At 33.5% G+C, this 16,046-nt stretch overlaps 1 protein-coding gene across 1 annotated transcript; it reads left to right on the forward strand.

Moving 5' to 3' along the window:
• The first annotated feature begins 14,626 nt into the window (after positions 1-14,626).
• LOC140431847 (carboxypeptidase B2-like) lies at positions 14,627-15,700 on the forward strand. The gene has a single exon (XM_072519723.1). It carries the CDS (start codon positions 14,654-14,656, stop codon positions 15,698-15,700), a length of 1,047 nt encoding a protein of 348 aa, XP_072375824.1. The 5' UTR covers positions 14,627-14,653.
• Positions 15,701-16,046: the final 346 nt, after the last annotated feature.

Genomic DNA, 16,046 nt, shown 5'->3' on the forward strand with positions numbered 1-16,046 from the left:
CGCGCTATCTCAGAGTAAGATATTTTTTTTGTCATTTTATATTAGGATTATTTCATATACAATTATGGTACTCGTCTGAAAGTTTAACAGTTTTTTTTTTCAAAATTTATTTAAAAATCCTTTATAAAAGGTATATACTTATATTATTATATAAAGGTTTATAATTATATACCTTTTATAAAGATTCTTAAATAAATTTTTTGGGAATTTTTTCCTTTGGTCTTTTTTCAAATATGTTTTCAGGAATATTAAATTGTTTGTTTAATTTAGCGCAATTTTTTTAATACGTTAAAAATTAGGACATTTTCCAATATTTGGTTCATTTAAAAAAGATTTTGTGGTAATAAACCATGCGTTAATAATAACTTTGAAAACTACAGTTTTGAAATTTGGATTTACAGAAATTTTTTATTTTTCTCTTGGATTATATCTTTAATATAATTAAAATTTAGTACCTAGGTTTTTCATTATTATTTTTTTGTGGACCTGATTTTGATGGATAATACTTATATATTTAATGTTACTTGAAAATGTGCACATCTATGATGTCAAATTTTTCTGTACTTTATGTTGTTCTAGCCATTTACACACGATATATATATATATATATATATATATATATATATATATATATATATATATATATATATATTATATATATATCTCGAATAACCGTATCAAACTCAGCAAGTGTGTAGATTACTTTTCCGGTTTCTAGTTTCTCCCCTTTTTATGATGTTTCTCATATACTTATTTGTTATTATTTGTGCGCTTATCAAATATAAATAAGGCTTATTCGTCTTCTAATTGATTTTGTTAATTTCATTTAATCTTTTCTACGGTTTTCTTTATTAGTAGGCTTATTGAATATGTTAAAAAAAATAGGGTTTAAAGGTACTACAACTTTAAAAGAGTTTTATTATTTCATATGGTCAATGGACCCCCAAATGCTACCAGCTAAAGGGATGTGTTTTTGAGAAAATGCTGAATTTGTCCTTATGCATGAGGGTGCATTTGGATGAATTCTATTTAGTTTTCGTACATAAACATCTACAGAAAAGTTGTTCAAAAAAAAATTTCTATCCAAATGGCATCTTTTAAAGTCCGAAATTTTTTCCTTATCGCTATTTGATAATGGTTTGCACCGTTTACGAAGTGGCTCAAAATCATCTTCATCGTCAGAAGAAACCGTCTCTGCAATATATATTTGCGGTAAAGGCGATAGATTTTCACAAACTTCATTCTCGTTCTGTGTAGCTCTTTCTTTTCTGACAATGTAATCAGTACTTAAACTTTGCGATGATGATGCTAGTAATTTTTTATGTAGCTCACGATATCCTGACATGCAGTTCTGCAGCTCATCTTGTAATTTAAAGGCTCGTTCCGAATTGTGGTCATTATTAAGAAAATGATTTTCTAATTTACTGCAAAGTTGAACACCTTCTCGAATTAATTTGGCAATGAGGGGGGTTGGTTTTTCTTCCTCAACATTATCATCTTCTAGACTCACGACGTCATCTAATGTTAGATCTAAAGTTTGATCAAATATATTATGATCACTTAATGCATCATCCACAAACAATTCATCTATTCTATATCATCATGACTGAAGGTATTAAAACCATCTCCGACAATTTCATGTGCCAAATTAATTCTTTCATCTGATAGTGTCGATGTTGGAATGGTTGCATTGCTTGTTACACATGCTGGCCAAACCTTTTTCCAACACCTATTTAAAGTTCTTGGTCTTATTTGAGCGGAAGCAGATGCAACATGAAACAAACAATCAAAAATAAAAAATTGCTTCCACACGTCTTTTACTGTTAAGGGCTCATTTTCTAGTTTACTCACGATGGATTTGTAATTTGCCTGTATGTAATATTGTTTAAAACGTTGCAATTATGCCTTTATCTAATGGCTGAATAAGGCTTGTTGTATTGGGCGGAAGAAATACTTTTTGAACGTTTGAATGTTCTAAGTGTAGATGACCTGCTGCATCGTCAATAATTAATGAAACTTTAAAATCGAGAGATTTTTCCTTCATACAGACTTCTAATTCTGGCACGAAGCAATTATTGAACCATTCTGTAAAAATAGCTGTTGTCACCCAGGCTTTCACGTTAGCCATCCAATGCACTGGCAGTTGTCTTAAATCCTTGCATTTTAAAGCACGTGTTCTAAGAGATTTATTTATTACGAGCGGCTTCAACATCCGATCTCCTGATACATTGCTACAAAGATACTAGTTGTAATAATTTTTATTTTAATTAAATGTGCCACTGCATATACTGCGTAGGAAAAAGTTATAGAAGAATGTTTGCGAAAAAATTGTGAAAATGGACAAAAAATGGCGAACTTTGAAAAATGGTATCTGGGATACTGTAAATCAAAAACTTTACTAAACGTCATTTTGAATAGGAGAGATTAGTTTTTCTGCTGTCCAGCAATGCCTTTACCTATACCCACGCGGAAAAAAGTTATGGGACAAAAAAGAAAAATCGCATGTGTTGCTGTTTTTTATGCTTCGTTTTTTGAATATATTTTTGTAAAAAAAATAATTTTGGACTTTAAAAGGTGACATTCCGATAGAAAATTTAATTTATTTTGAACAACTTTTCTGTAGATATATATGTACGAAAACTGCATTGAATTCACCCAAATGGACGTTAGTGCATAGGAACAAATTCACCCTTTTATCAAAAACGCACTCCTTTAAATGGTTGCACTCTTTTTTTTTATATTTCATATATCATATGAAATAATAAAACTTCTTTAAAGTTGTAGTATTTTTTAGCCCTATTTTTGAAGATAATCAATAGTCTACTAATAAATCATACTGAAGAAAAGGTCAAATGAAATTAACAAAGTAAATTAGAAGACGCATAAGCCTTATATACACCTGATAAGCAGACAAATCATAACAAATAAGTATATGAGAAACATCATAGGAAGTGAAGAAACTAGAAGCCGGAAAAGAAGTAATCGATACACTTGCTGAGTTTGATATGCTTATTCGAGATATCGTGTGTAAATAGCTAGAAGATTTTAAGGCTGTAAATGGCTAGAAAAATGACTAAAAGAAGTAGGCGTACCACAACACTTAATTTCGCCTATAACTGAACTATAGGAACATACTACTGGAACAGTTAAAGTGCTTGACACACTCTCAAACGAATTACATCCAAAACAAGGTTTCAGACAAGGATGTATACTATCTCCACAATTATTTAATACATATGGCGAGCATATTATGAGAAGAGCTCTTGAAGAATGGAAAGAGGGCATCTCAATTAATGGCCGAAAAATAAACAACCTACGTTTTGCAGATGACACAGCCCTTCTTGCAAATATTCAAGAAGAGTTAGTTGATCTCATACGACTGGTTGAAAACTAATGTCTAATAAACAAATCAAAGACAAAGATCATGATAATAACAATTATCCACGCATAACCATGATTGATGGGTTTTGAGTTTGTGAGCTCTTACTTATAAAATATGTGGGATTATTGATCAAAAACACAGGTACAGGAAGACAGAGTCCAGAATAAGCAACTTATATTGTTAAAGTCTTCCTTACTATTACCTTGTACTCCTTACATTCACGTATATCTTCTTTTCTTGTTCTGAGAGAATATTTATAATGAAATAATTTTAGTTGTCTGATAACTAAAGTAAATATCTTAATTTTTAATAGGAAGAAGAGTTTTTAAATTAGTTTTAAGATTACCAAAACGTCTCACATTTATTAACGATTTCCAAGTTCTCACTATTATGGTTTTCTTGTATTTATATTTCGCTTATGACTGTTCTTCTGCTTCTTTCTTTTTTGTACTCTTCCTTGCGTTTTCTTATTTTTTCTAAGTAGGATTTTAAACAAAAAAAAATTACTTTTGTCACACACCACAAATTCCTAATTTTGACTACCAAGGTAACTAAATTATCATGTTCAATTTTACATAACAAAAAAAATTAGCGAAATGCTATTTATAGACAACAGTCACAATGAGTGATTTACATCAAATATTTATTTTGCTTCATGCATCTGCACAATTTGATTTTTTTGCAGGAACGTACAGCGAGCGGAAATATAAAATTGAATGGACAGAGCGCTAGAAAAAATGCGATTTTTGTCTTAATTAAATAGTACGATTTAAGGTTTAATGAAATAAAGATAACGTTTATTTTATACAATGTGCACGCGCTATCTCAGAGTTTATGAAAAAAAACGTTATTCTTCATAAAAAAATATGTATGTTCTAAAATCTAAAATAAAATCATCAAATACTAAATTTTGTGAGTCTATATGCTGTTTGTCAAAAAAATATGTATCCAAATGGACCAGATGATATTCCTCTGGAAGTGTGGACAGCTTTAGGAGAGACAGGAAAAGTTACCTAATAGGTTTATTTAATATAACTATGGAAGTGGTACAATTACGGTACAAGACGAATGTAGAAGAATTACATAAAGTCTCTTGGGCTATTCACCTCCCAATTTTGTCGGACTGTATCTATTTTGGTCTACAAATTGACAAATTGTACTTATGAACGCGTTTTTAAGGAATACGTCAATTATGTACCAAAGAAACTTTGCTAATAACGAAGGTAGTAACGTAAGTTTTGTTTTTAACAATTATGAAAATGACAATAAGAAATATGAAAGAAATCATAGATCTTCAAAAGTTGTTTCTAAACAGTATCATTCACAAAGGAAATGAAAGTATGCGGTACCCAAGATAAATTTCCTATCCAACTGCAAGAATAAAAGTCGTGTTATTTCTTATCTTATGGAAGAATTAAAAGATAATTCAATTGAGTGCCATTGAGTTGAAAGAAGAGCTGATGAATTGATAGTTGAGATAGCCACTACAAATGAGCCGAATTTACAAACGGTTTATAGTAGCTGAAAACATTTTAGTAATTTTGACAGCCCGAAAACCAATTGATAAAGAAATTCATTATTCAAATTTCAATTCAAATTCATCATCATTAGTTGCCGCTACAGTCCTTCGTGAGCCCTGGCCTGCCTTAAAACATTCTTTCATCCTTCTCTGTCAATTGTCTGTCTTCTCCATCATCTTACTCCAAACTCCCTTAAATCTTTCTTTACATCATCCAGATATTTAAGTTTATGTCGCCCCTTCTCCTTCTTTCTACCGGCCTATTTAGGATGGTTATTTTAGCAGAATCACTTTTATCCATCCGCATAACGTGGCCCACCCATCTTTGGTGGTTTATTTTGATGATTTTCACAATACCTGCATCATCAAAAACTTCATAGAGTTTGATAGAGACATTTATTTTCTTAAATTAGGAAGCCTAAATGCTTCCACTTTAGTGTAATCTTCAAAAATTTTTGAAGCAAATTATCCAAACTCTGCAAAACCAATACTTTTTGTCCGTTCCAATCTTTTTAGAAAAACGCTCCGACTTCAGAAAAAAAGGCTCTAGTATTTTATGATGGCACTACCAAGTGCCATCTTCCAGTTCTGAGCTGATCGTTGAATGGCGGCCGAAGAGGACATCCAAGCACCCGAAAGTAACTCAGGGCCTCGCAGCAAGACGGTTCCGCGGGAGGCCAAGGCACGGGACCTGAACTCGGATCCATGAAACCCAACTCGTAAGAATTAGGCTCACTTCACCTCGCCCAGGCCCGGCACGTCAGCCGTGACCCGTTTCCTCGCCAAGCCCGACACGCCCCGATCCTCAGAGCCAATCCTTATCCCGAAGTTACGGACTACGACATTTTGAAAGCTAGTTGGTACTGCACAATTTTTATTATATGGTGCTAAGGATACTCATGTGAATAAATCGAATAAAATTGAAGACTATTCATCGCTTCGACAGAAAATGAGGCATGAGTCATTTATAAAAGACACTACAAAGGATGCTGTTGTTAAATTATCTTCGCTTGTGGCAAGTGCTTTCAATGAGCACATTAAAAGAGTATACTTACAGACCCAGTTATGGCTGGCAAATAAGAATAAAAATATAATTGATTGGGGATGGTTCAAAGAAGCAGAATCTCTACCGTTCAAAATGCAAAGTTTGCCTGCACCAGAGAAGCTGTTGGAGATGATTTTTTGTAATTGCACAAAAGGTTTGCAGATCTTCGTGTCGTTGTAGGAGGCTAGGTTTATTTTGTAATGTCACATACATAACCTGCTTTGGAGATAATTGTCAAAACTGCCCTCCAATTAATGAAGAAGAAGATGAAGATGTTTCAAGTGAGTGCGATGGTTCCTGATGTTTTGTTCTAGTTTTAAAATTTTTTAAATTTCAAAAAAAAACTAAAATAATATTGAGTGCGTTCTACTGTTATTAGCAGAGGGGTAGTTTCTTAGGGGTTAAAAAACTTGAAACCAATAAAACATAATTTCACAAGTGATGAATGGATTGTTGTTGATTTTAATTCATAAGTTAGGCATTTTACGTCGTAAAAAATTATTTTTTAACGTTATTTACGTTATAAACGGTGGTTTTTAAGAATTAAAAATTATATTTAAGTACAAGTTATCACAACGCTTAAATACGTGTTTTCTTATTTTTTCCACTTAGAGGTAGTTTTAACCGCTTAAAAACAAAAAGCACACTTTGGCCCATACAGAACTTTTGCGAAAAAGGGTAAGCAAGCTTAAATTTAAATTTTAAGCTAAACTCACGCAGTCTGACAGAATTGGGAGGTAAGGTCCTATTTTCCGCCCGAGTTACTGGACCTGTTTACAAAAACAAAAAAAATATATAAAACAATGCATTAAGTACAGGGCCATAGAAGTACTTACTACTAATACTTGTCGGGTAATAACGTTCTCCGCCGTTTTCCAACTTCCAATCGCCACTTAGTCCGGTTGTTCCATATGTCTTCTTCTATGGCCCTCTCTCTCAGTTCTTTATTTATTTTCTTCGCTCCAACTTTTTCTCGGTCCTACCTCGTTTTCTCTTTCCTTCTGGTTGCCATTTTAATATTTCTTTTGGTATTCGTTGTCCATCCATTCTTTGTATGTGTCCGAACCAGATAAGTTGTTTTTAGGTCATCTGTGATTGTTCGTTTGATTCCCGTTATTTCTCTAATGCGTTTGTTGGTAATCCTTTTCTCTTCTAGATCTTCCTGCAGCTCTTCTTCAAAAATCCATTTCCGTCGCTTTCAGCGTTGCTATAAGCTTGTTATTGCTATAATAAGCTATTGCTTGTTATAGTGTTCTTTCTTTCAGTGGCCATACCTCACAGCTGTACAAAGTGATACTTTTTAACCATAGTCTCATATATCCTCTTTTTATTTTCTTTGCTGATGGATTGGTCCCATAAAATGCTGTTTAACATGGTGATGGCTTTTCTCCCTGACGTATTTCTCTCTCTTATTGCTTTGTCTAATGTTCCATCTTGTGAAATAGTGATACCTAGATATTTGTAGTCACAGCAGTGCCTTATCGTGATATTATTGTCTAATATGAGATTTTTTTGTTCTGCTCCAATGCACAGGTATTCGGTTTTCTTTTTATTTACTTCTAGACCCCATATATCATACTCTTCAAATAATTTTCGTGCCTTATAGTTTAAATCGTCATAATCTTGATCCATTATTACTTGATCGTCTGCAAAGTTGAGAGTATATACCATAGTGTTGGTGAGCGATATCCTCATTATCCTGCATTTTGTTTCCATCTTATTAAAGCACTTTCGAGGTATATTTTAAATAAAGTGGGGAACAGACAACATCCTTTAATCCATTTGATGTTATAAATACTGTTGTTATTTGTGTCCCTGCTTCTATTTTTTGTTATTGGTTGGTTGTATAGCACTTTGACGGCTTTTATTAATTCTATATTAATATTCGTGCTTTTCATTGATTGCCACAGCTTCTTCAATGGAACGCCGTGTAGGCTTTCCGTAGGTCGACGAACAACATATGAATCTCTTGATTCCGTGCCATCTTTTTTTCTATTATCTGGTTAAGGAGAAAATGTAGTCAATAGTGGATCGACTCGTACGAAATCCTGTTTGTTCTTCTGCTTCATAATCTAAGTATTCTCTCTCGATTCGGTTCTTTAAAACCTTTCCATATATTCGACTCGTAGATCCGGTTACAGCTATTCCTCGGTAATTTTCACAATTATTTTTATCACCCTTTATATGTATACTACTGAGGTATGATTTCTTTCATTGCGTAGGGATTTCGCTTGTGTTTATGCATTCTTGAAATAGTTGTCGAAGACATTCGTACAATTTGTTCGTTCCGTACTCAAACAATTCTCCGGATATATCCCCTGGTCCGGGTGCTTTGTTCCTTATCAGCTGTTTACACACATTTTTAATTTCCTCTGTTGTTAATCTTATTGGCGAGCCGACTATTGAAATTCTATTTTAGTATTGATATCTATGTTCTTGAAATTGGACCTCTATTCTCTACCAAAAGTTCTTTGAAATACTCTCCCCGGTCCTTCCGGTTTTATGCTATGTATTACCAGCTTTCTGTGCTTCTGGTTCCTCCTAGATAAGTATTTAATCGTTGGCAGTTTCTTTCCCAAGACTCGTTCTTTTTCTTAGAGATTTTCCTTCGCACTTTTACTTGTTTTTCTTTATATTTTATTTTGTCTTGTAATGATTTTGAAGCTTAAATATTGTTGGTATAGTTGTCTTTTACATTTTATTTCTTCCTTTATTTCGTTATCTCACCAGTATGGTTTGTTTAGCTTGGGATTTAGTCCCATCATAAAAATATGGGAGAGAATAATAATTGGTAGTCGGATACCTGAAGAACCCAAAACTAAGTTTGATTTTATTAAGACAGGTCAACAACAGATGCAATTTTTACTATATGGCATCTGATGGAAAACGCATCTGAAAAAAAACGCTCATATAGTATTCATTGCTCTTGAAAAACATATGATAGAGTTTCTGTACATATTCTGTGATGAATGCTCAATACGAAAGAAGTCTAGGGGTGACAATTAATGCCAAAATGAGAGAGCATAGGTTAAGATGATTCGGTCGTGTTTCATCTTCAAGACGAGTAATTAAATAATCTCTAAAAAGAGAGAAAAAAATGCTAGCATACTTCTCTTTTTTAGTGGATCAGTAACGTATGAGCATGAAATAGATGATGTGCTGAAATTGTAAAACCCAAAACCGGTCGTCCAGATTCTAATAAAACCAAATATGAGTAAGGATTTGCAAACAATTCATCATTTCAAAGTTAAACTATTTCTATATCTCAACTTGCTTAAATGATTTCATATGACTAATAACGTGCAAATGAAACATTGTTATCCTTGAATACTCCGCTGATTTTACATAACCCGATCTTTAAAATATTTTATAGTTCTTGTTTTATAAAACACATTCCTATTTTGTGCAAATGCATATGCCACCTACGTCCGCCAATTTTGTTATTTCAGTTCTATTTTAAGTTTAAGTGCAATAAAAAACAATATATTTGACCTATCACCTATTAAATAGGACCTTCGCCAATAAAAAAAATTATTAGACTAGTCTAAATATATACGATTTCAAATAATAGCATTAATAATAGTTTAATTTGAAGAAAGGTGATAATTAATAGTAAATTAATAGCGATATTACGTGTGGGATATACAGCGTGGTTTCTAGATTTTGTTGATATTAGACTACAAATACTGGGAAAAACTTTGCATGATCATTATCATGAACACTATCATGATCATCAGCTTGACAACCCTTTCGAAGTCTTAGTTTTTTCCAAGATTTTCCTCCATTGTGATCTGTTATTTGTTTTATGTTTCTAGTTGGTGATTCTTGAGGTAAGCTTTTTCATATCATGTACCACTTATGTATATAAGTGTAAATCTTTCCTCGATTTATCTTTTTCAGCTGGTGTTTATCTTATTATTTTCTTTTATGTTTCATTAAGTTGATCTCCCTTTGTGTATAGATGATTAACCCTGTGGCCCCATTTATATGGCAGGTTTTTTGATATTATGTATGTTCAGTATTAGTTCATGTACTGCATTTAGTAAGAAGTCTCCGTCTTCTTCTATTAAATATGTGCTAATGTCTAATCTGGGTAACTTGTTCTTTAATCTGTTAATACTTCATCCATTTCAGCTAAAGTGGATGGGTCTATTTCTATGTTTTCGTTTTGGTCTAGTGCTTTTCAATAATTAAGTTTATCCTTCCCGTTTTCTTTTAACTTTTCTTAAAAAAATCTGTTCATCTTTTCAATATTTCACTTTGTTGTATTACCATGTTTCCTTCTTTATCTCTACCAAATATAAGTATATTGAAATCTATTTTACAGACGTTATAGTGACATCATTAAGACAACCAATAAGCTCGGTACAATTTTTAAGGGGGCCGTATTAACTGGCTTCATTGAACTGTAAATGGGACATTTAAATAGTAAATTTTTAAGAGTTTCCAACTTGTTTGTGTCCCAAATAGTACAAATTTTAGATGGTCGAATATGATATATTATACTATTATGGGTAAATTTTTTTTTACAAAAACAAAAAACAATGACCAACACAGACGATCCCAGATGTATAACTATGAATGGCAGTGAGACAGAACAAGTCCAGGAAATATATCTACCTAGGCCAAATTCTGAAACTTGACAAAGAAAACCAAAGTGCTGAAATCACTAGAAGAGCAAGACTGGCATGGGCAGGATTTGAAAAACTCAGTTGGATACTGAAAAACCGCAAAATACCTCAATAGTTGAGGAGCAAAGTGTAAACCAATGCATCCTTCCTTTCATGACAAATGATGTCAAACCTGGAGCCTTCTTCTTCTCGTGCCACTCCTAGCGGAGATTGGAAATCATCATGGCCACTGCGACTTTGTTAGCAACGCACCTAAAAAGTTCAATCGAACTACACCCGAACCATTCACGTAGATTACGAAGCCACGATATTTTTCTTCTTCCCACACTTCTTTTGCTCTTAATTTTGCCCTGCATGATATTTCTTAAAAGTTCGTACTTTTCACCTCTCACAATGTGCCCCCAAGTATTCCATCTTTCTAGTTTTTTATCTCATTTAGAATTTCGCATCTTTTGTCTAAAGTTTGGAGTACTTGCGTGGTTAGTGACGCGGTCCATCCATGATATTTCTGAGAATGCGCCTATAGCAACACATCTCGAAAGCTTCGATGTTTTTTTGTGGTCAACTGTTTTAGTGTCCAAGCCTCTACTCCATACAACAGGGTAGAAAAGACATAACACCGCAGCATTCGTATTCGTAACTTTATATTGATATCACGATTGCAAAAGAGTTTGCGCATTCTGGAGCCTAACTAAGGGCAAATATAAAAAACTAGCCACGACACAAAAGGGCAATGGAAAGAGCAATGTTGGGTATACAACTGTCAGATAAAAAGAGGAACGACTTGGTAAGATCAAAAACAAAAGTTGAGAATATCACAACGAAAATTGCCAAACTCAACAAGATCAACGTTAAACGCCGCAATACAACATTGGATACCTTATAAAGGTAGATGACTAGGAGGAAGACCACAGATGAGATGGGTAGACGACATCAAAACAATAATCAGGACAAATTGAAAGTATGCTGCTCACGATAGAGATCGATGGAAGGAGTTGGGTGAGGCCTATGACCAAAAATGGAGGAGTGAAAGCTAAGAAGAAGAAGAAGAAGAAGAAGGTAAATTTTAATATATAGCGATTAAATGTTCCAAGTTGTGCCATAGTACGAATGTATTTAATGAAAATTTAAAATTCTAGATATTTGGTGTACTGTGGTGTCTACGGATAAATGTTTGTAAAAAGTTGAGAATGGAAAGGGAAAGATAGGAAAACTGCTGCGTGTCTTCTTGATGAAGCATATTCCATATATTTTTTAACAGGCTTTTCTTGTCTTTTAACAGCCAATCAGGGCATGCTTTCCTCCTAAGAGTCTAATAATTCAAAATATTGCTTAATCTGTGAGATCTACTTAAAATCTGTTCTTATTTATTGAATTATTAACTAAAGTAATTTAAAGCTGACGCAGAAAACAAATAAGAGGAAGTTTTTAACCATGCATTTGCGATAGCTTAATGTGCCAATTTAAGGTAAGCTTGAAAATAGTAAAAGAAATCTTTCTGTTTCCAACCTAACAGCATAATCAGGTGCATCTATACTAAAATGTAAAAGTTTTTTTAAAAGTTATTTGTATTTTTTTCTAACTGGTCAGCATTTCTCATTCCCCAAACCAGGCACACATTTCATAACCAGGCTTTGAACTAACGAATCGGAAAGTTGCACACGAGATGTCCAAGACATTTTGGTTTTATCGGCCATTGCTTTAAAAAGTGGATGTTGTGGTCATGGTGACTCCTAGATATACAAAATTTGTTGACAACTTTAACTGTTTCGTTTTTATATAGGAATTTAACACCCCACTGCCGATTTGACCGCTTCAAGCAAATGGAAGAATTTTTGTTTTAAGAAACCATCAGAGCCTTCGAACTCTAATGCCACAAATTGGTCGTATTGCTCCTGTAGTGATCCTTACCCAAGTTAAAATTCTCCTTTTCTAACTTGGCTGCGCCGTACTGAAGACGACCAATAGTCAGAAATATGTATATACGGTTGCGTTCCATCGATATACCTTTTTTGGTTTCTCTGTTTTGCGAGATATGCCATTACATTTTACTTTTATTATTCACTCACTCGCATTATCTTTCTCCATTTGTTTTTAAATGTTTTAACGTTTGGCATTCCTTTCCCCAGGTAGCTGTAGCTTCCTCCGTGGTTAATGTTAGTTGTTGCCCTGGAAACCATCAGGGTCTTCTAACTCTAATGCCACAAATTGGTTGCATTTCTCCTATAGTGATCCCTTTTCCAAGTTAACATGCTCCTTTTCTGCACCGTACTGAAGAACGACTCATAGTCAGAAATACGTATATACGGTTGCCTTCCATCGATATACCTTTTTTGGTTTTCTGTTTTGCTAGGTCCTCCTCCTCCTAAGTGCCTTCTCTATTGAGGTTGGCTATCAATATGGCAAATTTCTCTCTGTTCTGGGCTTGATGAATTAATTCATTTCCTTCTTTGTGGGTCCAATCTCTGATGTTTCGTAGCCAAGATTTTTTCTTTGGTCCTATGCCCCTTTTACCTTCAATCTTGCCTTCTAATATTACCTGGAGCTGCTCAAATTTCCTAAGGCGCATTATGTGTCCTAGATATGACGTCCTTTCTAATTTTAATAGTATTGACCATATGAAGACGCGCTATCTCAGAGTCTCTTAGTACTTCTTCATTCGTAGTTATGCTGGTCCAGCTTATTCTTGGCATTCGGCGGTACATCCACATTTCAAATGAATTTAATTTGTTGACGTTATACTGTTTTAATGTCCAGGTCTCACAGCCATATAGTAATAGAGACCACACATAACACTTTAGTGTTCTCAATCTTATTGAGACTGATCGCTTTAGGTTACAGAGCATTTTACGCATATTAATGAAATCAAATGCGTCTATTTCAATGCGTCTCCTAATTTCTTTTGAGTGGTCTAATTGACTATTTAGTTCTCTGCCCAGGTATATGAAGCTTTGGGGACTCTAAAGGGTGATACCATTTATTTGTATGTTAGGTGTAACGTGTTCATGGGGGTTTTTGTGGAAGACCATAATTTTGGTTTTGAAAAAGTTAATGTCCAAGCACAACCTGTGACTTTCTTCTGATAATATGTTCATCAATATTTTTAGTTGGTCTTCTGTTTCTTTTAATACTACCTTCTCATCGGCGTTTTGCTAGATATGCCATTACAATTTACTTTTATTATACACTCTCATTATCCTTCTCCATTTGTTTTAACGTTTTAACGTTTGGCATTTCTTTCCCCAGGTAGTGTAACTTCCTCCGTGGTTATTGTTAGTTGTTGCCCTGGAAACCATCAGGGTCTTCTAAATCTAGTGCCACAAATTGGTCACATTGCTCCTGTAGTGATCCGTTCCCAAGTTTACTATTAGTCTAATCGGCTTGCAGCACGCTGTATTTTATTGGTAAAAAATCACTTTTTTCGTTTTACTTGTGGCTGTCCTGGACAGCCACAATTTGATAAACTAAAAAAGTGATTTTTGATCTCAATATTAATACAGCTCTTCTTTTCTGAAGGTCATGAATAAACAATATATATTTCAATTGTTATCTCTGCTGATTTGACATCGTAGTAAAGTGACTAATCTCAGCGAATTGTCAAAAAAAGCAAGATAAAACAAAAAAAGGGTTATAGAAAAGAAGAAAAAGACAAAGAGACCAAGGGATAAAAACTCAGGTAAAGATGGACAATTATTAGAGAGAGAAAGTTACATGGAAATCACAAATAGTAATAGAAGGAGACATACTTCGACTAAAAAAGACAAAAATACTTATAATGATATAGACTATGAAATAGACAAATAGAACTAGGAAGAGATAAGAGCATATAATATATAACGAGAGAGAATAAATAGATCAAAACAGTAAAAACACAGAAAGAAGGGTTAAGGACCAAAAATTCTTTCTTTGGCGTATTTATGAAAGGAATAATATTGATTTAAAGGTATTACTTAGGATAGAAACATTTGCTATCCAAATTGTAGTGCTTTATGAGATGTATTCCTGCTTTGTTAACCTTAATCTCAAAATTATAAACGTCAATCAAAATTTTGAAGTAACTATTGGTTTGTCATATAATGGCACGAAAAAAACGAACTCGTGTCCCTAAGAAGATACAAAAACCGAATAAGATTAAAAACAAGCTATTTGCAAAACCTACCAAATACACATTTAATCCAAACAACGTAACAAGATTCAGATGCCCAATAACTTGTGAAAAATTTTTCCAGAAATTTTTAACTTACGATGAAATTACGGAATACCTAAAAAGTCTGCAGAAAAGATTTCGTAAAAAGTTTCATCTGGAAGAGATTGGTAAGTCCACTGAAGAAAGATCTATATATATGGTTATAATAACAAACAATTTGAAGGATCGAGAAAAAATGGCTGTGTTGGTAGAAGCTGGATCTGACGGTTCCAACACATTGGCAGTTGCTTCCGCACTGTATCTTATAAACTTTTTAACTAAAAATCAAGGCTTGGTGAAGATTATGGACTATTATATTCTTCCATGTTCTAACCCAGATGCTTACGATATGATTATTAAGAATATTTCTCCCAATGGGACAGTTCCTGTAAACTTAGCTAACAATTTTCCAATAATTCTTGGTGCCAAGACTCTGCAAGACGTTACCACACAAGACTTTGTAGACGCTCTTGAAGAATGGAAGATAAACTTAAGATTTTCTTCGCCTGTTACTAACGCTATTATCAAATCAGTTGCTTACACACAAAAACATTTGAAACTGTTCATTTCATTACAAGAAGGAGGATCATCATTAGTTTTTCCCTTTGGTTCCTCTTCTGAAGTGCTTAACGATGAAGAAGAACTTGCAACAATGGCGAAATCAGTACAACGAGTTTTAAAAAACATTAACATTGACATTGGGTCACTTTACAAAATTTGTGGATTAACTTTTGGATCAGTTATAGACTTTTTGAAGTTTCACTGTGGGGATATAAAGTTTACGTATATATTTCATATTAAAGATAACGAACAAGAAACCAGTATACGGGATGTTTTAGTGTATGGCGAGGATATTTTTAACTGTGTTAAATCTCTTGCAAGAAATGTTTATATGTATTATAATAAACTAAATCCTAATAAAAGTAAGTGCAAATGAGTCTACCTGAGTTATAACAATTACAGAATGTTATTTGTTATTGAAATACGTAAAAAATTCTTCTTTATTCCACAGTTTAGTATAGCAAAGCGGACCAGGCGGGCGAATCAAACTCAGTTCACTATGAGTGGTTTAGTATATTAAACACCCCAACACAAGGCATCCGTTAAAATGTACAATATTGACTAAAAATACTTTCCAAACCATTTAAGAAAGTATTTGTTTGCCTATCAGAGGTATACATACATAATTAAAGACTTTGACCATGTACCACCCATTCACAAATTCCAATTTCTGACAAGGCTGTTACTTCAAGTAGTATTTAATATATAATTCTGTTTTTTTT

This window comes from Diabrotica undecimpunctata, unplaced genomic scaffold (genome assembly GCF_040954645.1).
Source record: "Diabrotica undecimpunctata isolate CICGRU unplaced genomic scaffold, icDiaUnde3 ctg00001185.1, whole genome shotgun sequence".
NCBI classification, from domain to species: Eukaryota; Metazoa; Arthropoda; class Insecta; order Coleoptera; family Chrysomelidae; genus Diabrotica; species Diabrotica undecimpunctata.